Source organism: Phalacrocorax aristotelis, chromosome 1 (assembly GCF_949628215.1).
Source record: "Phalacrocorax aristotelis chromosome 1, bGulAri2.1, whole genome shotgun sequence".
NCBI classification, from domain to species: Eukaryota; Metazoa; Chordata; class Aves; order Suliformes; family Phalacrocoracidae; genus Phalacrocorax; species Phalacrocorax aristotelis.
This window is the reverse complement of record NC_134276.1, coordinates 11,243,070-11,269,715: the sequence shown is the minus strand read 5'-3', so window position 1 is coordinate 11,269,715 and position 26,646 is coordinate 11,243,070. Positions and strand designations below refer to the sequence as shown.

The 26,646-nt window shown below is 42.7% G+C and overlaps 1 protein-coding gene across 1 annotated transcript in view; it reads right to left on the bottom strand.

The window, feature by feature from the left end:
* Positions 1 to 26,646, bottom strand: part of FAT3 (FAT atypical cadherin 3) — a 362,856-nt gene that overhangs the window by 218,662 nt on the left and 117,548 nt on the right. Inside the window, exon 3 of the mRNA XM_075081104.1 lies at positions 17,272 to 17,586. Coding sequence (XP_074937205.1) covers positions 17,272 to 17,586 — 315 coding nt within the window. The remainder of the gene's footprint in view (positions 1 to 17,271; positions 17,587 to 26,646) is intronic.

Sequence of the window (26,646 nt, the reverse complement as noted above, 5' to 3'; positions counted from 1 at the left end):
GCAATAATTTTTGTGAATGATAACCTGACACATCTCTGTTGCATTGGCAGCTGCAGTTGCTCATGTTGGAAAAGTCCTTGTAGCTACTTTGGACCCTCACATCTCCACCTGATCCTGGTTTTTCCTGCACGATGGGGACTTGGGGAGGAAGGACTTCGGAGGTCACTGTTGGACTGTGATCATGAACAGCTTTACAGAGGCAAAACAACATGTATTTTCCTACATATAAGTCAATGACAACCTGGCACTCATTAAATCAGTGCTTCCTTTCCCCTCTCTGCATTAAAGAACTACACTGTGTTTAATTAATTAATAATTGGATCGATACACATTAGTACCTGCACAGAGCAAAATTACTAGGGATTAAAGGGCCCATTATTCCAGCAGAGAAAGGTACAACCAAAGCCAACAGCTGGAAAGAAGGGGCAGACAAACTCAAATCAAGATATTTGAAAGAATGAAGGAGATAAGCATCAGGAAAAAAGGGTCTTGCAGCCTTTAAATCAGTATCTTCCTGGAATACAGGCTTTAGACATCTCAGTGTAGGATCAATTAGGTGACTTACTACATTTTGAACTATGTAGGGGGTCAGAGTAGGTGATCTAATAACCCTCTGACCTTAAGACTATGAATCTGTTCATTCACTATCCTATCACACTGCCAAACCTCTGCAAAACCTCTGCTTCCTTCTCTAAAATAGAAAGGATCATGATGAGGAAAAATAGAGGAGCTCTCATGTGCTATGCTGGGACATCTAGGAAAAAAATCACTTCCATCAGGAAATAAATAAATAGAACAATATTGCAATAGTGAATAGTGCAATAGTATCAAAAAATATAATACAATAATACTACAAAAATAATGGATTTACAACTATAGGAAAAGAACTATCATCTTTATATAATTTTTTTTTTCCTAAAGCTGGAACAATTCCTTCAATGCAGTAAACTTCTAAGGGGCAGAGAATTAAAAAAATGGCATTTTTTACTATGTTACATTATAATCCCCTTAAAGGGAGGAGATATATATCGGAGGAAGGGGTATTTTGTACTCATGACATGATTTATGGTCAATATGCTGGAAGGACATGGAAATTAGCTCCAACTGTTTTCTTAGATGAGAATGCATCTCTAATAGTCTCACATGAACCCAGCTAAATATATTTTCTCATTTCACACTCAGACAATCACTACGGGTTCAATCCCACACCCATATGCAGCAATGGCAGAAATCCCATTGACTTCACAGAGAGCAGGATAAAACTCATTCCTTGAAGGTGTTACAGCACAATTATAATCACTTTTTCAAAAGTATCCATGAGACAAAAGAGTGGAGTTTGTTGGGTCTTTTAAAAGATTAAATTAGCAGAGAAAATGAAGTTGGGGTTCTTCTACACCAGCTGTGATGTAGAACTAAACAGCCTGGTGCCCGTGCAAAGTGCAGAGCACCAAAGCTTCGAACCCAGGAGCTACGTTATGAGAACACACAGAAATCTGGGTAGTGTATATTTTCAAAGGTATCTAAAATGGATTCTCAAAAGTCACTTCTAAAAATCATTCACAGGCATTTTTGATGATTTTACTGGTGGTTGCTGTGCCATCTATCCTAGAAATCAATTTTGACTGAACGGAATGAAAGATTGCAACACAATTCAAGGTGGGGAAAGGATAAACTCTAAAGTAATAAGATCAGGCTGTTATTCATTTACGGTACTTTCACATCATGACAGTTCCACAATTTCTGGGAAAGATTTATCTTGTTCTAACAAAATCATTTCTCAAGTGTTGTGACTCAAGTGGACCTCTAGAAGAAGCAGGGCTGAGGACCAGGTGCCAGGTGGGAGCTGGTACAGTGTGGTGTGCCCGGTTTCACACCACTGACAGCATGGGTGCAGTGATGGAGAGGGGATGTCTCTGTTTGGAGGCTGAGAAATGTGATCCTGTGGTGACTCTGAAACCACACCAGCATGGAAAATGCTACCACATTGGAATAATTTAGTCTTATCTTTTTAAAAAAAAGATGCATATGTAACTTCCAATTGCAATTCAGTGAACATTTTTGGCAAAGAGTCACTTAGGAAGGACACTTCATGGATTCTGGAAATCATTTCTAAGGCACTCAGAGTTGCATTTATACCTTTTTTCTTTTTAAAGGCAACTGAATATTCAAATGCACTTTTGTATTTTAAGTGTAATTTCTAATTACATGCACAATTTCTAATCCATCTGTTTACTACATACTGTAAATGTCTGTAGTTATATATGCTTGAATAATTATTGAAAATTAAATATTGTAAACAGTCAATTTAATTTCTCTCAGCATACCAAATTGCAGGAAGGCTGCGAGATGATAAAATATTACATGGTCCCAGAAATGGAACCAGTCACTCCTACCCCACACTTCGCTGAATGTACTTATTGCTGTTCTGTAACGGATAGGAAACTTTTTAATCCAAAAATTTGTAACAGGGAGATTCTGAAAGGCTCCATTACATTCTGCTATCAGTGAGAGAGTGATTTAAAATGAATGTGATCTGCAAATGTTTCAGCTGTGCTGGAACAAGAAAATCATGCTTCTTATGTGAGGCAAGTTGGTGCTAATGTTTTCTTGTTTCCAACCTGTTAGAAGCACCATAGGTATATATACAATAAAATTCTTCTTTTGTTGATTTATTTATGACATTGCATGGCAACAATACTAATCAAGAAGCCCCGAGCAGGAAAACACAGGAACACGCAATATTTGAATATATATTATCCAATCCCAGAAGAGACATGGTCTTTCTTCCCAGCTTTCTGTGCAACACGGAGCTTTGCCACCAAGTCCCTCCACTGCTATGGTCATTATTGGCTTAAAAATGGTTTGTTATGCATTAATAGATTTTCAGTCCAGATCAGATATCTATTTTGAGCTCTTGGATAACAACGGCTGGGGAATTTCACTGCTCAGCTCCTGTGTCTGGACCATAACTTTTGAATAGCACCTCTATAGCTAAAATTATCCTGAACCAGAAAAATAAGATTATTTCTAGTCTGAATTTCTCTAACTTCACGTTCCACTGACTTTTATGCCTTTTATCTGTTAGATGAAAGAAAACGTTTGTCAGAAAACCTACCCCTGTGTAGGCACAAACAAACTATGAAGGCATCACCTCTTGACAAATTGCACAAACTGAATTTCTTTGGCTTCTCATGGTAAGGCGGTGCAAATTTTAGATTTTAAAAAAGGCAGTTGAGAAACCCAAGACGTGATCCATTTAAGTAGATGGCTTAATGGAGGATCCAGACATTCTTGAAGAGAGATGAGAATCTGGCTCTAAATGTCAGACTTCATCATTTAACAGTGAGTCCCGTTGCCTACACAGAGAGGCAGCTGAAGAAAATTCAGGATCTTAACTGTGGTACATGTGTGTACACACAAACCGTTATCAGTGAGAAATCAGGTCCCCAGAAACCTTCCTGGATCCCACCCTGGCTGTAGACAACAGGTGTCTCTCTAAATCCTCTCTACAAAAACCCTTGAGCTATGGTGTAGGAGGAAGGGATGGGGATGCTCCGTTAGATATTTTATTTTTTAACTCTCATGAGGTGAATAGCCAGCTTTTCCAGAATACAAAGGAATTTCACCTTTCAGAAGCACAGCTGGGCATTGTGTTTGAAAAGTTCAGTCTGCCTAGGTGGCTCTGCTTTCATATCCCAGTGAAACAGCAGCTAAATCCTTTTACTGTAAGACTGTTGCTGTCCTTGTTTTCTCACAAAAAGGAAAAGGAGAGTAGGGAAAAAACCCTAAACCAATATACACGCCATTAAAGGAAAAATTTAAAGAGCCAGTTTGAATGTTTTTGCTGAAAAGTCCTTTAATTTTTTTAAAAATACAAACTGCAAAATTCCAGAAAAATTCTTTGCAACTCGTGCAAAATTTTAGAAAAAAAAAAGTATATAGAAAGAAAATATTTTTTTATATATATACACACACACATATCCGCACATCAGAGAAGGGGAGGGAAATCTTGCTATAGATATAGATGCAGGATATCTATATCCTATATACCAATTTGAGGCAAATCCCTTGCACATCCTCCCTTCCAGCTCTGCAAGGCGCTAGGAGCTACACCCCAGGACGAAGCCCACAGCACACAGGGGCACGCCAGCACCTTGCTAGAGAGGGACCGAACTGCCCGCTCTCAATTTTAAAAGCCTGCCCTCTATTCCTTCTCACACCAAGAGTGTGCAGGAAGAAACTTCGCACTGGTCGGTACTGCCTTGGTTTTTGTGCTGCATCCCCATCTGCTTTTCCCCATCTGTTGTCTCAAGCTCCCCTTAAACTGCAAGCGTTTCAGTCCATCGACCATCTTTTACTCCACTTATCCTGCCAAGCACGGCAGGGTGCCGCATCATGACTGCAGCTACAAAGGTGCCACAATATTGCAAATAAATATTAAAAAATAAGTCATCATTTCAGCTTACCAAAAGACAGAACAGGTTTTGCTTTTCCTTACTAAGATCTTGGTTCTGAATTATTTTTAATCACTAAATGACAAAAACCCAAACAAAAAAACCCACAGTCCTTCTTCCTTTTCTTGCAGCACTCAATGTGAATAAATCAAGGTAATCTTGAGGATATGGCTCTAGGTTATTTCTTATTTAACACAAAGGCACTATCAGAGGTGAGGGTGAACGTTCATGATGACAAAAGCCATGTCCATGCACTGAAACAGTCTTGAGCATGGAGTATTTTCTTGGCGATGCAACTGTCTTTATACAGTCAGTTCAACAAAATATACCTTATTTTCTTCATGTTTTCATCTCATTTCCTTATGTTTGTTTATAGGCAAACATGACATCTCTCTCTATAGAAATTTTCCCTTCTCTGACATTTTTGTTTTCCCATTAAATCTGTTATTAAGTTCTCAGTGCTGCACTTCTGCTGTTAACAAAGCAGCCAGGTAAAGAGGTTAGGCTGGTGCCTTGCAGGGTGTTTGTAAAATCCCAGCTATTCTGCACAATGACTTTGAGCAGAAAGTAGAAACAGAAGGTTTGGAGCTGGAGAGGAAGGATCTTCATGCAAGCTGAATGAATAAAAAGCCCTTGAGATCCTCCCTCCTCAAGGCCAGGTTGCAGGAGAGGATGAACCAGCAGGTTGGAGCTGAGCTCACAAGCGGGGAGTGAAGCCCCTCCATCCCGCTGACCAAGGAAGGACTATAACTAAATCCTGCCCATTTGCTGCTCTGACACCGGGCTGTGCATCGCTCAGTAAAGGACTCTGCCCTCAGCAAACAAACCCAACTCAAGCTGAGGGGTTTCCACACATACAAATTCAGGTCATGTGCATCTTATTTAGTCAAAGCTGCTGTTTGCCCCGGTAGACTACTCTAGTGTTGATTTTGGTCATGTGGTTACTTTATTTTTATTCCTTTAATACATAACATTCCCTTAATCAGTTTGAATTACATTAAGTGTTACAAGAAATAAATAAAAAACCCGAGACAAATCCCCTAAAAAATTATAGACTTACTTGAAAAATATCTACAGCATCACATATATCTAAGCTGCTAATACCATCTAACATTTTTCCATCCCTGCACCTACTTTGGGTAATCTTGCATGTGTTTTTAATCTGTTTAATCAATCTAATTCACACCTACTCAATAAATTAAAATTAGCGACAATTATTCTTTGCGTCACTTGTAGTGTGTTCCCAGGTCCTACCTCAAGAACTGCCTCAAACACATAGAATAATAAGGAAAAAAAAGAAAATCCTCCATCCCTGGTTGCCTCTCCTAAAGGATCTCTCTGAACAATAAAAGTGATGAGCATACAATGTTTTTTCAGAGATTTAAAAAACCCACCTTGTTCTTATGTTAAAAAAAGTAACGTGAACATCTCTGAGCAATGACAGAATCTTTCTGTAATATCTTCTTATGGATAAGACGGTCAAAATCTCAGGCGGCACAAGCCATATCACTCAGCTGAAGCTGTAGTACCATAGGCACCTCTGCTTCTTAAACAACTATATTTTTTTTTTTAATTCTGCACATTTTATTACATAGTGTCTGTGATTCAAATGAAGGTCAGAAAATACAAGCATATAGTGAATGGAATCAAAATTAATTGTAACCAAAATATTATCTTGAAGAGCAGACTTACATTTACCTTGTGGGTATTGTGGCTACAATAAAAAATTTGTGAATGTGCCCTGCTGTTCATACGCTGTTGTTAAGTTAAAGTTCAGGAAATAATACATAGTTTTCAAACCAAATCCCTTCAAGATCTGAAAAGCTACTTGCTAATTACCATACAAATAGATCACTGCGGCACAGATTACTTGCACATAACTCATCTAACAAAAACATTAAATTTCTTCTAGAAGGCAACAAACCCACAACAGATCATGACATTGACTCATATTTATAGGATGCAACAAGCAAACGTTCTTGCACAGTAAGTGCAAGCAAATGTAACATTGAGAAAGAAAGAGTACTATTATTCAGGGGTAGCCCGGGATTACAGGGCTCTGGGTTTGCCTCCTTACTCCATGAGAGCATCAGACAAGCCGCTTAGGGCAGCGCCTGCATCAGGCTGATGGAGAAGGGATTTGCTTCACCCATCCAAGAGGCATGAGTCAGTTCTGCCCTGGGAGGCTTCACCAGAGCCATCCACACCTCCTTGCCCCTGTGCAAGCTGGAACCCTTTCTTGCCTGTGGGCAACCCAGACTTGCCTTCAGGCAAGAAAGAAAGCAAGGTCAGGAAAAGCTGAAAGGCAGGGATGGGAAATAGTGGGGTAATGGGACACAGAATAGGAAATAGGAGACTAGGTGCTCCTGAGGTTCTCACGTGCCAAGATAACTCCTTCACACATAGTAGGGAATGCTGGTGTCAGGTCAGCCTTGCTTTCAAGGTTCAGCAGGGCAGGCTGGGCTGGACCTGTGCCAGTAAGGCTTTGCATTACATGTGGCCAGTGACTTTGAAGACAAATTAAGACCAATTCTTTATTACTGGCATAAAATGAGTTAGCTGCCCCATTTGCCTCAGTTCCCGGCTTCTTAAAAAAGGAACAACGGTGCTGCTCTATCTTACCATACCACCTGAAGGACTTAGCTACCATGCAAAGAGAAACCATCTAAGAACAACAGGTGATGAAGTACAGGCATAGCAGAAACCATGAGGTGATCAATGTAAAAACAAGGCTACAAGAGCAGGGTCCCTTGTAGGGAGATGCTTTTTAAGATATAACTTCAGAGCTCTTAGAGCTCTGCAGAAAGTTTTGTATAACGTGAAAGCTGTGATTAGGGGGGTCTTCTGATATTTAACCCCCAGATACTGCTTTATTTTTATACATATACATCTCCTGTTAAATTAAGCTCTGTGCGTCTAGACATATGGCAATGCGATCTGTACAATTATACAGATAAGGTCACATACTTAACTGGCAAGAACTGGCAACAGCACTATTAACTTCAAAGAAGTTGTGTCAATCTTCTTGGGGAAAGAAAAGCACTCTCATTAACATAAAGGGAAGGGGGAAAGAGAGGGGAGAGTAATTTCACAGAAAATAATTATCTTTGATTATAACAGTGCAACTCTGATGGAGACAGAGACTTAGGGAGAGAGAAGAGGAAAAATAACACAAATCTGCTGTTAACCTTAATTTTTGAACAGGCTGGTTCAGCTGCACTAAGAGGTGATGAGGCTCTGGAGGTTTAGTAGGTGCTGACACAACCTCCTGTGTGATGGAAGACAAGAATTAATAGTTGGTTGTTACTGACGTAATGATGGCTTATGCAAACATACCTATCTTTACAGTTGCCTTCTTTTCTTATTCCCATTTTCCAGCTTTTTTTTTTTTTTTTTTAATATTCACATGAAGCATAAGTCCATTTCGTTCTTCCAGACAGGAAATATCTCCATCTTTCTTTGTTTGTACCAAGGACTGGATGTTAATTGAGAGTAAGCTATAGTTACAGTCCTTGCCTCTAACTTCCAACCCATAAGGAGATGTTAGAAAGTGCTCACACAATAAGGTGAAGATACACCATTCAAGCCACTAAAAGCGCCTGTCCTAAGATGACAATACGAGTGTATTTATTGTAACTGAGCAAAAGGGAAAAATGCTGATTCAATATTTTCTGCTTGAGATTTGTAGGGTCCAACATCACAGACACATGTAGCACCTCTGACTGTTGAGCAAAAGCTAAATCCAAGTTACTTGGTTGATTCAAAAACAGTAGGAAATAAAAAGAAAAACAACAAACAAACAACAAACCATCAGTCCCTTGTTGAAAGCCTTCACTTCATCTGGGCTAACATCATAGTTTTATTTTCCTCCCTGGCAGCTCCTTCTCCAGACCCCCCTGCCCCTGCATGAATGCCATGCTCACAGGCTCCACATCTCAGCATCTCACCAGCATCAGCTCCACAACTCACCAACCTAATTCCTCCTGCCAGAGTTCAGGCTTGGACCACAAGCAATTACTGTAATGCAGGGGCATTCACTGCTATTATCATAATAATGTATGGCAGGATATGACAAGGATCCATAGCATACGCATTGTGCATACGTTTAACAGGGCTCTGACTCAGTACTTGCGGTACACAGTAGTAACCCAGTAATCTCAGTTATAATTCTGTCATTGCAAATAATTCTATGAAGGATATTTGGCTACCTGGATGTGAATGCAACAGCCCTAATTGCAAATCAGTTGAAGGAATAGTACAGCACATGACTAGTTCTGACTACTCACGGCTTCTGGAAATTTAGGAACTGGATGGACAGACAAGGCAGGAAAATTAGTTTCACAGCTAAGCTGATAGCCAAAGTTAGTTCTGAATAAGACACAAGATATGCACTGCTGATGTTTTTGAAAATAATAAAAGATTGCTGTAATGTATAACAATGTAGATTTATGGGATTAGTGGCAAAATTCTCGCTGTGCCAGAATCGGTGCTGGGGCGGGACAGAAGGGAGCTTTTTAGTTACCAGGCAGTAACCTTCTCCATCAGCAAACACTGCCTCACTGGCCCTCACCATGCTGTTGTTCTTCAGACGTCTCTACTGAAGCAAATGGGGAGTTCAGGTTAAAAACTGATGTTGCATTGAATTAGTGAGGACACAATGGTCCAGTCAAGGCAATGGGAATACTCTTGAAGCTTCTTACTGTGAAAGAGGACTAAAAAGGTCATCATGGAGATCTAAAGAAAGGTTAAAATTTCTATAAGCCATGTTTAAATCTGCTGATTACAAAGGAATGGCATTTATGAGCAGTATTGTATCTTTTAATGTCATTTTAAAAGACACACTTGATACGAGGGACATCCAGCAACCTCGGCTGTATTCAGTGCTTCATGAATATCAACCCACTGCTAGCAGAAATCAGATCTGTTCAAGAGAGATGATAAAGCTGGATTTATCATTTTATTAATAGCAGCATTACTGTAGCTTCAACTAAGGTGACACAGCTCACACCTTTATCCCCTCCATATATAACACATATAGAGTAGGGAGGGAACTGCTGCCAGGGAGGAGGAAGAAATGGGCTGTCTGAGCCCAAATTTTCTCTTTTTCAGTGGAATCAGTGGTCTGGCCACTAGACTATACTTAATCTGAAGAGGTTTTATATTCCTCTTCACCCTACCATTTCACCAGTGATGCTCCTCTTTGGTTTTATATGCCTACGAATACAGGACTGTGCGTGGATGTCTATTAATGCCGAGATGCCTGAAAAATCAGTAGCTTGCATTTCCAGATCCTATTTGATCTGCAAACTGCCTACTGTGAATTAATTTCCAGGACAATCACATGAGGTAAGAAAATATTTCCCCTTACACAAAAGAAAAACAGTGAAGTTAGGTGACTCACTCAAAGTCAAAAGAAGAGCTCGTGTCACTGCTGGGCTGCAGCTCAGGAGTTAATTGAAAATTTACTCTGGGGAATAAACGTGCACTGGCAAGCAGATGGACTTGATGATTTACATCCTTTCCTCCCTGTTTCGTTTTTTTTTAAAATCTCTTTATTTTTAATTATTACTATTATTATTGTTATTATGACAAGTTCCTTGAGGCAGGAACTTTGTCTAACATGCTGTACAGTGCCTGGGAGGCTTCTAGGTCCCACTGTGATTAAGCACGTAACTCCAACATCCATGGTCCTTTGATTTGCTAGCTGCTAAACCCTGGGATCAAACCACTGGAAATACTGTGTCTAGCAAAGAATATGCCACCCCAAAGCAGAAATTAAAGCTTTTAAAATGCTCAGAAGCTCAAGTTTTAGCAGTGAACATATTATAAAGAAGTCAGTGAGAGCCACACTTTTAAATAATATTGAGAAGTGAAAGAAAAGGGAGTAGATCATTTAGCATGTGTTGAAACAACATAAATTACAGCATGTGGAAGTCAGCTAATGCGCTAAGGGAATTACATTGTAGAAATCCGTATTAGTTATGGATAGTTTGATATCAGTGACAGATATATTGGGCTGGACTCTGCAGCTGTTGGTGAACTTGGTATTTGTACAAACAGCATTAAAGACCACGGAAGGAAGGAAGACCAATTCTTCAAATTCACCTTTGATGGGAGAGCCCTACAATCAATGTGTTTTATCTCTGCAATGTCTTCTATAGTCTTGGACAGGTCAGTTGAACTGCAGGGACACTTAGAGGATGAATGGCAGTGAGCATGACATGATCTGCATAGCTGGTTTACATTGCACACAGAGCTGCCAAAGAGGGCTTCACGGCCAAGGCATTTGTGGGAGATGCCACAAGGCACCCTTCAGAAGGAGCCTCTGGTGGGAGGGAGGTGATCTCCAACACTCTCAAAATTCAACATACTTTTCCCAGTTTGACCACTATAGTACCTAAAACACATCCTGGAGGAAGATTGCAGGTTAGACTACAAAAGCAAAGAAGCTAAAGGCCTTCATTAACAAAACATTAAAGATCCTATTTCAGAGGAAGCTTATTAAGAGTTTAGCAGCATGCACAGCATCAACTGCAGTGCCACGGAGGTTCCCCAGTAATGCGGCTGACCCTCCATGATGGGGTGGGAGCAGGAAGAATTGGTGGTCAGGAATGAACATATAAAGTTGTCCAATCCTGAAGAAGAGATTTTTTTAAAAAAAGCATGAAACGCCTCTACAAGAACAGAGTTACAAAGGGACCAAAGTAGTACTAAGTTTAGCTTGATATTGTCGATCCAAAGTCCTTAGAAATGTCATCAAAAAGTAATTTTTTCAATCTTTTCAAATGGTCCGGCATTTACCTTTAATTATTACATGGTGGAAAGTTTTAAATGCCTCTTGCTTTATAGAACGAATGTATGTTAGTCTTTGTCCTCCCCCAATGCAACTTGGGTTTAAACCTGAAAGATGTGCAAGGATGTAGTAGGGACTAAGTTGCCTCCACTTCCATTTGTTGTCCATATGGCCTTTCGCATCACCTACAGTACAACAGGAATGTTAATAACTGGATTATTAAGATCACTGAAGTCTGCCTCTGGAAGCAAGCTGTGTCTCTTTGAGATGGTATCTACCACAAAATCAAGGCAGAATTGAAAAATTCTGGAGTATTTAACAGTCTTTGTTTCTCTGCTGGAGAAAAACACATGACAAACATGGGCCTTGGAGAACAAGAATTTATTGCAGAATCTCAAGAGTATTCTCTGAATATATGAACCTCTCTTCTTTCTCTCTCCTCTCTGGCATACCTTTATTTCCGGGCTGAGAAGAGGTACTGCGTAGCCAGCAGCTATACTGCTGGCAACCTTCAGGACACAGTGCAGTGGCAGAGCACTGGATTTGGCTCAGTCTGCGAGAGCAAAGATGCATGGGCATTTCTTGGGACAAACCAAACAAAAGAATCCATAAGAATCAGGATGTATGGCGGGAGGGTGAAGCACTGCGTTAGTATGGCAGGGCAAATGTGGCCTTGAGCCCCAGCAGGATCCTATGCCATCTGGCTTAGTGCAAAAGAAAGCAAAGTCCAGCCTATTGAGAAAAGAAGCATTCATATCAATAAAATCCTGACACTCATTGACCCCATATTAGCTTATATAAATATTAATACTACTTCAGCATTAAAATATCCAGTCTCTTTCCAAATCTAGGTGGAGATGTGACAGTTGAGACAACTTCCGGAGGCAGAGAACTGCTGCTGTGGAAAGATGTAGTGACCTGCATATACTATTTCTAAACCCACTAGTGCATCCTGCCTTAAATACCGCAGCAAATACTATTTTGGGAGTGCCAGGGGTCTGCCTCTGTTTAAATGGTGCCAGCAAGAGGCTAAGAAAGGTGTAACTGGATTTTTCAGACAGACACACCGGTGTAATTTTAGAGTAAATTCATTAACATCAATGTGCACAAGAGTGAAATTTGGTCTGTTGGCATGTTAGTTAAAATATCTCTTAAGCTAATCCATGTAAGACTGAAGAGAAGCTTATGGAGTTTGTCCAATATATGTGGAACACTAAACAAAATAATGCAATGTTTTGAATTAAAATTCATTGTTTTCTTCAGAGCACAGAAAAGTAATAAATCAATGCAGTAAATTACCCCAGTGCTGTGCCGTGAAATTAGCACCCATATACATGAAATAAAAATAAGAATTTATGGCCTAAATCAATCAAATTTTTTATTAACTCCATCATCTGCTTTATTTACCTTCTTCCACGTGCCTCTCACCCCAAAATAACTCACTCAACTTGGGGCAGCTGTGGCGCTCCCATGGGCTTGGGTTGGAGGTGGCCAGCCCAGCTGCTCCGCCAGCAGCTCTGCCCTTCCTCCTCCTCCTCCTCCTCGGCCCCATCTCACGCCACCCACCAAGGAGCAAAGCCTTGTAACCCTGTGCTCTGCCAAACCAAACCTGAGCCCTCCCCAGCACAAAAGTCAGGCTAACAGGGAAACCCCTGGCTGCCCCAGCAGCCACACCAAGGTTTAGGCTGACCCACGGCTGCTCGAGGCGCTGAGCACCAGGAACGTCTCCATTGCCACTCCGTGTACAACACAGCTGGGAAACAAATGCACGGGGGGATGCCTTTCCCTGCAGTCATGTAATTCATAGAGTAACTTCAGCTATTTGAAAAAGATGTTACCCAGCCCCCCCACAAAACTCTGCCTTGCAATACCTCTTGCTCACTATAAAGAAAAATCCCAATTTGCCCTATTGGACCTGCTGAACTTAGACAGCAGTCTCCACCAGTTTGCAGAACAAGGCTGCCCTGTTCTCCAGCATGAATGATTTATGAGTTCACAAGTACTCATGTGCTACATTATTCACTTAGTGCTTGTACCTATGAATATCAGCTCACGAGATAAAAGTGCAGGCCGAGGTGCTAACTGATGCTCGGCTGTATTTTATCAAAAATAATCAAGGTGAGAAAACAAAGACCTTCATGGGAGGTTGCCCACACTGCCTTTCCATACCTAACATCCTAACATATCATGTTCCTGTCCTCCTCCTCGAGAGCACCCATATAAATCCCAAGCCCACAGGGGACAGCCCTCGCTGCCCAAATGCACTCGTGCTCCTGCAGCAGAGCTAGCCCCTGGCGAGAGCATGAGCTGCACAGGGTGACTTTAGTGACAAAGTCTTGCTCTCAGCAGCTTTTTAGAATCTCTTGGCTCCTGCAGGAGCAATTCTTCCTCTCTCCAAAACCCGTAGAGCAAATTGCAGGTGATAATCCTGAAACGTCTGAAGACTGCCTTCAAACAGATCCAAATGCATGTGATGTGTTTGCAGTTCGACAGTACCTAAGATAGCCACCCAGAGCTGTGCCAGTCTATAAAAATGTAGGAAGTGACAGGTTGTCTACTAAAAGGTTTCTTCTACCTACAGACACAGCATTCAAGGAGTATCATTGCTTCCACTATGCAGATAATGAATTGAGATTGTAAGATTTGGCTGCAGTTGTGATCCTGTATCAGAATGGGGAACAAAACCCGGACTCCCTATGCCCCCACTTTGTGCCTTGATCAGACAGCAACACACGGAGTGGTACACGTGCCTCCAGGAATCTGCGCGCCCTCCATGAGCTATAAAGCAGCTGAAAGTGAGCTCCGGAGGAAAGCAAACATAGTCACTGCTGAGCTCCAACGACCACTGAGAAGGAGCACAAGACTGTGCAAAGGTGGAGAAGGTCATGCCACGAGCAGAGTGCAGCAATACTCGGGGCATTCCTTTTCATGTCTGCAAGGTCCACCTAAGAAGAATGTGGGACTACCCACCTCGCCCAGGCTGTGCTGTGCCTGTCAGTGCTGCAGGTAGCCACATCGGCAGTACCCCCCACCCCCCACCAGACACACACCATAAGCTATGACATGCCCTGTGCACTCTGCACTTTGTAACAAACCCAACTTAGTCAGTACAATGCATCAAGTCCTAAAAATACAAAACAGGGCACAGGAGGCCAAGGCTAATACTGCCTTATTCTCCAGCAATAGTGGGAGATTTCTTGCTGCAATACAGCCAAGTAGTCTAAGGAAGTGATCTAAGGAGTAAAATCATGGATGTTTTTCAACTCCCAGCAGCCTGAAGTTGGGAGCTGCAGCGTGCCTTTGGCATGGAGGGCAGCACCATGAGCCAAACTCCCCTCTCCTACCTGTCTTCCTGAGCCTCCAAATAATCTGCAATTAGGGGATACTCATTTCTGACAGCAAATCGAGCAAGAGGTTTAACCCTGAGCACATTAGCAAAGCCCTATCAGTTGGGTGTCGGCATAACTTCTTTAATAAGAAGAGCACCCATACACTCCAGCCAACTTCCTGTCTCTGCTCGAGGCCAGCTTCTGCTGCTTCCCACGAAAGGATGTAAAAAATGTAGGATGTTGCCTTCATGTTGCCTCTCAGCACCTGATTACTCACAGAAGAGATGTCAGCTTGCTGGCACTGCTTAAATTTCCAAAGTGACACAAAAAATAAAAGATATCCTTTCTCACAACTGACTGCTCTCCCCCGACAGCGGGAGCACGCTCGCTCAACCCACGTATGCGGCAACCGCCGCATATTTGGGTTCACGTTAAACCTTTTCATCTTGATTATACAGCACACTGTCACATTTGGGGCTGCTGTGCAAAGCACTACATGAGTTATTGCTGTGCTGAATCCCAGTGAGCATACAGGGCCAGCAAGCTATGAACCTCTTCTGTATGTGCAGAATTCACCTGTATAAAACAATCGGAGTGTAAACTGTTGTTTTAGAGAAACTAGTGCACTGCAGGGAGATGGCTGAGAGGAGACTGGCCAGAGGTGTCCAGGGCCACTCTCCAGGAAAAATCTATTATGCTTTTATTCCTTGGACATCAGCATCGCATGAGGAGAAAGCCTCCCATTGTCAAGGCCGGCCAGGCGGAGCTCGCCGTATCGGTACTTCCCAAGGGAGGATGAAATCCTGGTGTTCAAAATGACAAACCTCCATTTTGGGACAAGACACCTCTGTTCACTCACATTCTGTCAGCCCCATCATTTCCAAAGGCAAAAATAAACTAAAAGAAGCTGCCTTGCCTGGCTCTCACTGCTCTGCATTTGGCACTGAGGTGGATAGAAGGGTATGGTTTATCACCCCCATGATAAATCACAGCCAGCCACCAGCCAGGATGCTCACCAAATGCAATGGGGTGCTTCAAGAGTTGCCCAAGCAGCAACATTACTCATCTTGAAGCCTATAAGTTCTCAGACAGCAACTTCCACAGTGCAAAATGAAGATGAACCATCTTCAGTGTTAACTGTGAGAATGAAGATCTTCTTGTTAGGGAAAAGTATCCCTACTGGCTGCTCCAGTGGGATGAAGAGCCACCCCACAGGGTGTGCTACCAGGCTAGGGTGGTGCAGGGCTGCAGAATGCCCCGCTCTGGTCCTCGTCACGGGCTCACCCGTGCTGATAAGCAAAGCTGTGCCGAGCAGGTTGCTCTGCAGGATGAGCCAATGGGAAGGAAGCACAAGCGTTACACACTGCAGAGTGCTAACCCTGCTACTTTGCCCAGATGGGTTTTATGGGGCGGGGAGGGGGAAAGGGGTTGCAGATGGAAGAGCCATCTTTGGCCATTTCAAGTGTTAAAAATAAGTGAGATATGTGCCTTAGGGCTCAGCAGACTGAACACAGTGATTATACATGCTCCATGATTCTTCACCTGGGCTTATGCCTGAAAAGATCCTGACCCCTACTTATGCCACACATTGCAATAGGATTGCCCAGCCAAATGTTGAAAACCTATTTAGTGATCGTTATCCTACACCAAATCAAAAATGTTCCCCCTCAGGTCTATTCCTTCTGTTTTTCTAGCTGTTTAGAAATTAGCAGCAGATATAAATAAACTTCTTTTAAAAAACATCAAAACCCCAGAACAAAACCAGGAGCATCTCAACCATCATGAGAGTTGTGTGAATCCTTCAAACTACTTTGATAAAGATCAGCCCATTCCTGCAAAAGACCCCCCCGACTCTCAACCTCCAGACCATGTTGGAGGGTCCCCGCAAGCAGATGAGCGAGGGATGGCCAGGTACATGCTGGAGTGAGGACCACCTGCAGCCAAGCACAGGTAGGCACCCAACAGAGCAACCATGACCTTGGGCTATGTCTCCTGGGGTGACTTCTTCATCAGCCAGGCACCCAGGATGCCTGGTTCAGCAAAGGCACAAAGGGCACAGAGATGTGCAGAGACAGCCTGCATGGGCTCAATGCTCCACCGCCAGCCAACAACAGTGTTTTAACTTAAAACAACCACCATATTTGCAACATGACACCCACTGGCTACATCCCCAGCTGTTAAAAATCAATGCAAACACATTGGTTTTTTTTTAAAGGCTAGAGGGACTTTTAGGTCATCTAAACTGTCTTTTTGCACAAAACAAGCTGTAGAATTACAACCAGCTACTGTAATGTGGAGCCTAATTACATGTGCTGGACAACCATTGCGCTACTCACTTGAATGGTGCTACGCCAGCTAACGCTGCTCTCTAAACTGCAACAGCTTGAATCTGCTTCCTAACATTGCTCTGCAGACTCAGTGTAGCAATGTCTCATCCCTAGACACAGGGAAGAGGCAACAGCCAGGAGCTATTCGGTGACCTACAGAAGAGCAATCACTGCAGCAGCACATCTGCAGCATGTCATCTGCCAGTGCGCTCATGTATGCATGCAAAAGAGGATGCTTTAGACACATAACTAAGCAGAAAACAGAGGTTTGGAAAGCAATGTAACACCAGAGGATCTTGAAGGGGAGGAAGCTGATAAATATTTAAATTGCATTGTCCCACCACCCTAAGGAAGCAGGATTTTGTTACCTGTTTTGGGATTGATTACAAAGAAGTTCTGGGGATTTCCACTTGTAATCCGGTAAGTCAGTTTTTCATTATTGCTGGAGTCAGGGTCCTGGGCTTGGATCTGAATGACAGATACATCCTTCGGGGAGTTTTCCATGACAGCTGGGTAATAGATAGGTTCAGAGGTGAGAGGGGCATTGTCATTCACATCCTCCACTTCAATGTAGACTTCGATGGTAGTATAGAGTGGGACGACACCATGATCAGTCGCATACACTGTCAACCAGTAGGATTTGGTTGCCTCACGGTCAAGAATATCTGCTGTGTAGATAACTCCTGCAGAAAAACAGCAAGCAGAGGATCTCAGGAATAGGACCAATGAAATGGCACATCTGTTTTGATTTGGCTGTACTACAGAAATGTGTTCAGCACATAACAAATGCTGCACCCTTAAAAAAATTAAAGCTGCGCATAAAATGAAACAGAGACTTGAACTTGGGCATTGATTCCTGAACCCTGCTCAACATCTCAATCCTTTTTCCCAGGAAATTCAGTGGGGGAGGTGAAAAGATGGCTCTTCACAAGTGTCCTAATGTCAGAGCCAATTCCTTGCTGGGACTGCAGCTGGCTGAGTAACAGAAGAAACACCATCATTTTCTGCTGATGGTGTGAACTTGTATAAACTGTGGTAGAGAGGGATGTCACCATTGACAATCAATTGCACTAGAGAAAGCGGTTTATCTTTTCAAGCTCCTGCCAGTGTCCTTGCTAAATAAGAAAACCTAAGTGACAGTTTAAAATAAATCCATTCAAGTACAGAAAATAGATGGTAAATTTAATAATGAGATCACTCATTGCACAATGCCAAAATCCTGGTTAACATTAATCAAAAGCTCACATAGTAGAAGCTCTTAGACGAGCAGTATATCCTTTTTTATCACAGAGGAAGGAAGGGATGGGCACTTTACCTACTGATGTAAGAAAACATCAGTTGGTTTCCTACTTGGTCCTAAGAAAACACGAGAGAAAGTGTGTTTCTGTGTAACAGAGACACAGAGACACATGGCACCCATCATTTCATCCAAGTACCACCCCATGCCCGCAAAGTTCCTGCCATGAAGGACTTCTAACCACCTCATTTCTGCCTATGGCAATTTAGAAATCCAGCCTCCTCCTGACATTAACACCAAAACCACAATGACTTTTGTAAAAACAGATACAGGGCCCTTAAGCCAGAAACCTCTTCCTAACGCTATAAGACCTGCTCATATTTGTGTAGTCCAAACCTTCACTGACTTGAGCACTGACCACAAATGCATAGAGGACCAAATATACCAGTACCACATACACCAACCACACCAACATCAAAATAAACAAACATACTTTCCCAACACTTCTGCAGCACATATACCAAGAACATTTTCCTCTCCTAATACAGCATTATTAAGTCTTGGGCAACACATTAACAGAGATCTCAGGCTTGAGAAATCCTAAAAAGGATAGTTTGGAGACCATCAAGTCATGTCATTAGTAGATGGAAACTGGTGGACAAGTTGCAGGGCAAGATAGGGACACAAGAAACCTGAATTTAGTCTCAGATGTGCTTGATGCTACTCATAAAAACATTATCAGTTAATCATTGAGGAAAGAGGTGCTCTAAGATCAGCACTAAGAAGGCACGTGAGTGTCTTTTTTGTCTTTTGATGTTTTTTAAGCATCAGACTGCACTGAAAGTTTCTATGACAGCCTGAAATCTTAGGAAAGCCTCAAAGACACTGGAATAGGCAGAGAGGTGTTTTGGGCAGACTTTGGGCACTGCTAAGGAAGGTGCAGGCTCCAAGCTCAGCCACTCTGCAGAGCATGGGCTGCCAAGAAGGGATCGTCCTCGCCAATCCTACAGGGAATCCTTCTTAATGGGGTATGTAAAGTTCAGAATTAATTTATCTGCACTATTCTTCAACATCAGTCTTACAAGTTATGCATCAAATCTCACTTTTTGGATTATACCAACAATGAATCTCTTTATGACACTGGATTCAGACAAGACCTCTGGTTTAAAAGATAACTGGTAAGTCTAGTCCATTTCTTGAAGAGCAGTCATGAAAATGATGGCCCTGTGCTCCTGAGACACCAGCAGAAGGGATGAATTAGATGGCCTGATAGAGCTTCTGATGTCTAACAACATGAACAGCCCTGGTGTAGACTTCCCTGGACACTTCACAGCAGAACATATTCTATACTGAAGTTTACTGGCAAAGTTACTAAATTGCTTTTATGAAGGGTAGCAGCAAGAGGCGAATGATGTAAGTCCTGTCCTAAGGGACTACCAACCCTGGCTTAAGGCAGAGAAGCCCACCAAGCAAGTAGGGGTGCTGCCTGTCCCCAGGGAGTCAGGCCAGGGTTCCCAATGTCCCCATCCAACTCTACTCTGGGCAGGAGGCAACACAGAACCCACCACACAGTTACAGAGATGCCTGATGTACATGCACTTGTCTTATAGGACATGTCTGGTTTTTTTTTTTAATTTTTGAAATATTTTTTTCAAGTTTGGGATTTTTTATGTTTTTTAAATGCTAGTTTGAAATTACAAGTATTTTCCTACCATTGATCAACCATATAGAGAGGAAGGGGAAAGAAGCAGTACCAATTCCACCCATGTATGGGCTTGGGTCTTTTTCTAGTGACATCAAATCCATGTCCTTCTTGCTCAGATATATTATTCGCGGAACAAAGGTGAGCAACGCATCACTGGAGGACAAAGGCAGAGTGCATTCTAAATATTCTTTCAGCAGCAGTCTGCACTATGTAATGACTTTCTGTAGAAACATGGGTGAAATATGTAGTGAACTGTGATGAAAATGCCTAGAAGTCCAGAAGAGAAATTACATTGCAGGGATGAGAAAAGCCCATAATAAATGACACCCTGTGGAAATAAATAAAAAGAAATAAAATCCATGTAGGCAAAGATGAGGCAAAAAAAAAGATGAATATTAGTGCTCCTAGAGATGTTGATTTATTCAGAAGACAAGAAGAATTATTTTAGGTCTTTAAACAAAACTTGAAGTAAGTAGGGTTTTCCCCCAGTGAGAGCGCAGAAGGTTTTAGCAGATTAACCTCTGTTTATGAAGCTGAATTTCACCAATGCTGCGCTGACAATAAATCTAGCTTCTGAGTCATTCCTTCGTCTTATGACTGTTGGCAACAGTTCCTTTCCATTTCTGTATTTCAGAAGGAAAGGATCACTGAACAAGTGTTAGCAACTGCCAACGGGTCTGCTACACTGGTTCTTCTTTTTACTTTTGATTTATTAAAAGGTCCCAGATATGAATTAATTCCTTTCCCTCAATATGTCTTGTCATTTCACCTGTCACCACCACACAGCAACTTGATAAATAACGTCTTTGTTTTCAGGTTTTTCACATGGAAAGCCTCCCATCACCCCCGGAACACCTCCTACTCTGCTCCTAAATGTCCTGCACAAAGTGCATCCTTTCTGTCTGCCCAAATATGGGTCTAACGTGAGTACCCACAAGAACACACATGCTGCCTGAATATTTAAGCTATCTCTCCATGTAGGTATGGATGACACTTTCCAGAAGGATGTCAAAATTCATCTTCATATGAACTCTGAAGACAAATCATGGCACTTGATTATCAGCACTGCTTCTTCATCACTACAGCATGAATGCAAAAAGGCTAATAGAGCTGGCATCAGGAGCCACAAAATATTACCTGGGGCAGTCCATAGGTAGGCTCTCACTCCCTTTAGCTGAGTGGAAATATGGGAAAGGCTGAGAATATCCCTGGATAAGACCACACAAATTCAGAAAATACCTCACTTACTTTAAAGCTTATAGATATTAACAGATACTAAAGAGAGACAGAACTTTGTTTTCAGGGCCAGGAAAGCAGGGGGGAGGAGAGGCCTTTGGGAGCAGCTCTAAGGCTTTTCTTGGACAGCTTTTGTAGTGCATTCTTCCCAGCTGCCTACTAATTAGAAAAGAAACATGAACAAGGTAATGATGCCTGAGCTATACAAATCAAGAAGTGAGAAGAAACACCAGCAGGGATCCTGAAAATTTCGAAGTTATTAAAAACCCAAAAGTTCCAAAATTCTGCAGATGCATTTCTGAATGAGACAATAAAAACAGATGCTCCCATCCACTGGGATGCTACGCTACGGAGGCACTACTGCATTTCTACATGCGGCAGCTGAAATCCAATGAAGCAGTCTGTAAGCCAACTTTTTATGTCACCCTTGGCCAGATTTTGCAGTATCCCTGAAGGGCTGAAGCCAGCACTTCCTCAGACCCAGGGTAGCCTCAAAAATAAACCCAGCCATCAATCCAAAAAGAGGAGCCACCAGTATGCTTGCCACTGCATTCCTCCAAGTACATTTGCCTTATGTGATTCGCCAAGCACCATGTGCACTACGAACCCTATAAGTGAAAAATAACAACAGAGTGCTTTAATCTCTGATTAAAATCCTGGGCACATTTATATGTAAATTAAGTGCAGCCCTTGGGCTCGGCAATGTGCCAGCAATGCAAAGATTGTGTGCTTGTTTCTCTTAAAGGCTTGTTTTCCCTCTTTCCCTGGGAAAATAATGGGATAATGTTTTCTGTATGGCTCCTGCAAGTGGCGCACACTGAGACACTGCATTATGAAGGATGAAGGCAAAAAAAAGGAGTGAGAAACTAGTGGCTATTAAGGTGGACAAAGAATTGGGAAACTGGGATTTCTCTCCTTCCTTTCTTCCACTGATTTGCTGCACATCTTTCAGCAGACCACTTCAAATGACGTGGTCCACTCAAAAATTATCTGAAAGTTATGTATTTACTATAGTAACGAGAAACCTGAGAGGCTCTTAAAACAAAAAGGGTTTAGAGGAAAGCATTATTTCTTTCCTCGCCTCTTTTTTGCCCTGTTTGTTTACCTTACATGTTTGACAGTACTTTGTGTATAGGTCACGTGATGAATGGACCTGCCACAGCTCTGCAAGAGAGTGTTTACTGAAGCTGTCAGCCTGGGTGTTTACATAGGTGCCCATCGCCATGGATCTGTGCTTCACACATACGTTCCTTCTAAAAGTCAGTTTATCCTTCATGAATACCCTCAATAGCACAAATATTGAAAGGAGTTCAATTCTGTTTAGTTTTTTTCAGGCAAGATTAAAAGACAACTTGGTGGTCCGTAAGAAGCTGGGCAAGGAAAAGTCAGAGGAGAGTAATGAAGCTCTTTAATCTAGCTGAGAAAAGCAAATCGAGGTCTCATGGCTGGGGGTCAATGGCAGAAAAAGGGGAGTGCAAATACTCAACATGGAGGATATCTGGCAGGAGCAACTGCTTGCCAGGGACAGGCCAGAATCTCCCATCATTCGGCTTTTTGGTACTCAGACAAGACAATATAACCTATTCTTCTACCCAAGTTATTGGCCTAGATGCAAAAACTAATGTAGCATGTGATTTTTGCTGAGTGACTTAGTGCTATAAAAGTCACCAGTGTAAGTAGTCATACTCTCAGCTTCAGCAAATGATGAACAAAGTGTGGGGAGGTTCCTGCACAGACAGAAAGACGACTGACTTGGAAGTATCTGCTACTCTTCCAAAAACTTCTATCCCACAGAAATATTACAGAAAATCCATTATTATCTCTTTTTCAAAATAATACAGTGGTTTTGCAGGGAGACATCTTGCTTAATACCATCAGCTCAATTGTTCAATTGAGAAGAGCCTCAATGACAAGGTGTTGCTTGTTCTTCTCATCCCTCTTCAGGTACAGGAGCTAATTGCACAAATCTGCATCTCAGACTGGGAAATTAGGAAAGGCCAGATAAGGTAAATGGCCCACTTATTCTCAGAGCCTGACCCCAGAGTGGCCACACAGGAGGGCAGAGGGAGTGGGAAGCAGCAAAGGCAGAACCTGTCCTCAGCCAAAGCTGCAGTGTGGGATGGAGGTCACACCACGGCAACACACCCCAAGACGTTCCCAGCTGCCAGAGTGCAGCATGTGCCTTCCCACCCATGACAGCTCCTCGCTAGTGCAAATGCAAGGTTTAGCCACTGAAGTAGGTATAAAAACATATAATCTTTAAGGTGACTGAAGGACTAATGGCAACGGATGCATGCTCCTGACTCCAGCCCCTGGAGCACTGCAAACTCACCCTCAATGTGTGCAAGGGCCATGTCAGCTTCTGCCATGCAAAGTGCTACAAAAACTGACTTTCCAGAGCCCTAAGTCTGCCTCTCCCTACTCTAGCTTCAAATCAAAGGGGCTCAGTGCTAACCAGCCACAAAATGGAAGCTGGTTTGACCCCAAATTAAAACGACAGGAATGAAGCAGTTGGAAGTGGCTACTGACAGCGAAGTACTCAGGGCTCTGTTTCATCCCTCAAAGGAAGAAAAGAAAAAATCACTGATTCTGAAATGCTACTAATTATTCATGATCCTCATCAAAGACTCTGTGAGTCTTGTGGCAGTAAATACACCACCTTGCTTGTCACCAAGCAGTCAGCCAAAGATCCTCGCTTACATTGCCTTGCTGGGAAAAAAATAATAACTAGGCACAGCTTTAGAAGAAAACAGTTGAACAATAACATTTTTTTCAAAATTTTTTGGTCTAAAATACTGAGGGGGAGGAAAGAGCTTACACACCTCATCCAGCTGCACCAACAAAAAGGGTTTATATTCTCCTACCAGTGCTCCTGCCCCCGAGCTCCGGATGGATTCTGCCCTGACACATCATTGCACAGGGGTCCATGGAAAGATTTGTGAGTGTAAATGCAAATGTCAGAGCTAATCTGGATTCCATATATTGAGCAAATACGTTATTTTTGACGGACACTTAGCAGAGAGCTATTGTAGGCAGGAAAAGTTTAAAAATACTGCAAGCCCATTATTCATCAAACCAACGAACGTAAAATCAACGAAAATGGCATGATTTGCAGACAGGAATTTCACACCCAATTAAGGAAGAAAATTTATGCTTTCAAGAAAGCTAACATTATGCCTAACCCATACTTTTTTTTTTTTCAGGTCCTTCACATAGAATGGCTCTGTGTGTACAAAAGCAAAGTGTTTACCTCTTTTATGAGATACTTATTTCGTTATTTTCATTAAGAGCAAACTGTAAATATAACCCACAGGATTAAACAGCTTTAGCGTAACAAAGACGTGAACCTGAGCACCAATGCCAGACCAGTTCAGCACACAGGGGCCACCGAAGCCAGTGGGAATCAGAATAAACTATACATTATATTCACCCCTTTTTAATTCTTCTTGAGCCGTGAATCACCAGTGCCAGTTCTGAATACAGGCAGAGGTATCACATCAGCCACAAACTCAACCGGAGCATGAAGGAGACCTATTGCTCATCCCCCCCACTGCTCGCAGCCGGCAGCTTTGAAAATCAAGCTCCTTACTCTGGTGATTAAACACTATTTCAGCGCCTTCATTTGAGCCCCCCCATTGTGCAAAGTGTGGCCTCCCGTTTTTATTTTATTGCACAAATTTTGTAGGCTTTAATGCACATTAAAATGCAAACCCAGCTCCTATTGAACTGAATGGAAATATCCCCATTGACTTAAATGGATATTAGATCATGCCCAGGAATGAGTCCAAAAGCAATATTAACTTTGTGAGGTTACACATACCTAGAACTTCCTAATATCCTTTTGTTTGGTTCAAATATAAAACATATATAATAAACCACGCTCGTCAACCAACGCAAGGCAGGTAACATTCCTGTCTAGGGCTTACCCTTTAATTATCATTTTTTTACTGATGTTTTGAACGTGCAAATTTACTGTTACCTCAAAATGTGGTTTCTGCAGTGAATATTACATCTGAGTTCCCAAAGCAGTAAGAAAGAGTTAGAAAGCCAATCCTCTGCAATGCTATTTCCACCAACTCTGGATTAGCCTGCAAATATACCTTTTACCGTGTTATTACAGGCAATATCACAAATATCATAACCAGCCAGGATTGCGACAAGGACATTCAACATGTTAATAAGTGTAATATATCTGCATGTAACAGGAAAGTAGGTAGATAATGTACAGGTTTACAACTCTGAATGGACACGAAATCTATTTCAAGTGTGGGCTCTTTCCAAAGGACAGACCAGCACTACTCTAGTGCACAGTGTTGAGTGTACAGAGGGCTGTAAACTGCTTCTGCTCATGGAATAAAGCACCACCGTGCAATGGTTTAGACCAGCCATGGCCAGTTGGTCTGAAATCCAAATAAGGCACATATGGAAACTTACTGTGACCTCTGGGGTCTTGGGCCAGCCAACAGCCCAGCAGAAGTCACAGAATCACAGAATGGTAGAAATTGGAAGAAACCTCTAGAGATCATATTGTCCAACCCCCCTGCTTGAGCAGGCACACCCAGAGCAGGGGGCACAGGAACGCGTCCAGGCGGGGTTTGAATGTCTCCAGGGAAGGGAATCCACAGCCTCCCTGGGCAGCCTGTGCCCCTGCTCTGGCACCCGCACAGCAAAGGAGTTCTTTCTCATATTGAGGTGGAACGTCCTGTGTTCCAACTTGTGCCCATTGCCCCTTGGCCTGTCACTGGGCACCACTGAAAAGAGTCCAGTCCCATCGTCCTGACACCCACCCTTAAGACTTTATAAGCATTGATAAGGTCCCCCCTCAGTCTTCTCTTCTCCAGGCTAAACAAACCCAAGTCTCTCAGCCTTTCCCTCTAAGGGAGATGCTCCAGTCCCCTCATCATCTTGGTAGCTCTCTGCTGGACTTGCTCAAGCAGTTCCATGTCCTTCTTAAACTTGGGGGCCCAAAACTGCATGCAGCACTCCGAATGTGGCCTCACTAGGGCAGAGTAGAGGGGGAGGATAACCTCTCTCGACCTGCTGGCCACACTCCTTTTAATGCACCCCAGGACACCGTTGGCCTTCTTGGCCACAAGGGCCCAGTGCTGGCTCAGGGTCACCTTGCTGTCCACCAGCACTCCCAGGTCCTTCCCAACAGAGCCGCTTTCCAGTAGTTCAGCCCCCAGCCCGTACTGGTGCCTGGGGTTGTTCCTCCCCAGGGGCAGGACCTTGCACATGCTCTTGTTGAATTTCATGAGGTTCCCCTCGGCCCAGCTCTCCAGCCTGTCCAGGTCTCGCTGGATGGCAGCACAGCCTTCTGGTGTATCAGCCGCTCCTCCCAGCTTGGTATCATCAGCGAACTTGCTGAGGTTACACTCTATCCCATCATCCAGGTCATTGATGAATATGTTGAACAGAATGGGGCCAGGACAGTCAGGGATATTTGTGTGACTTGGATGCAAGTGCAATTGCAGGTCAGGCCTGGCAGGGGTCGTTAAATCAGGTACGGCCCTATAAGCAAGGCTTGTACAGGCATGACCTTGACACCAGTTTGGGAATGGTGTC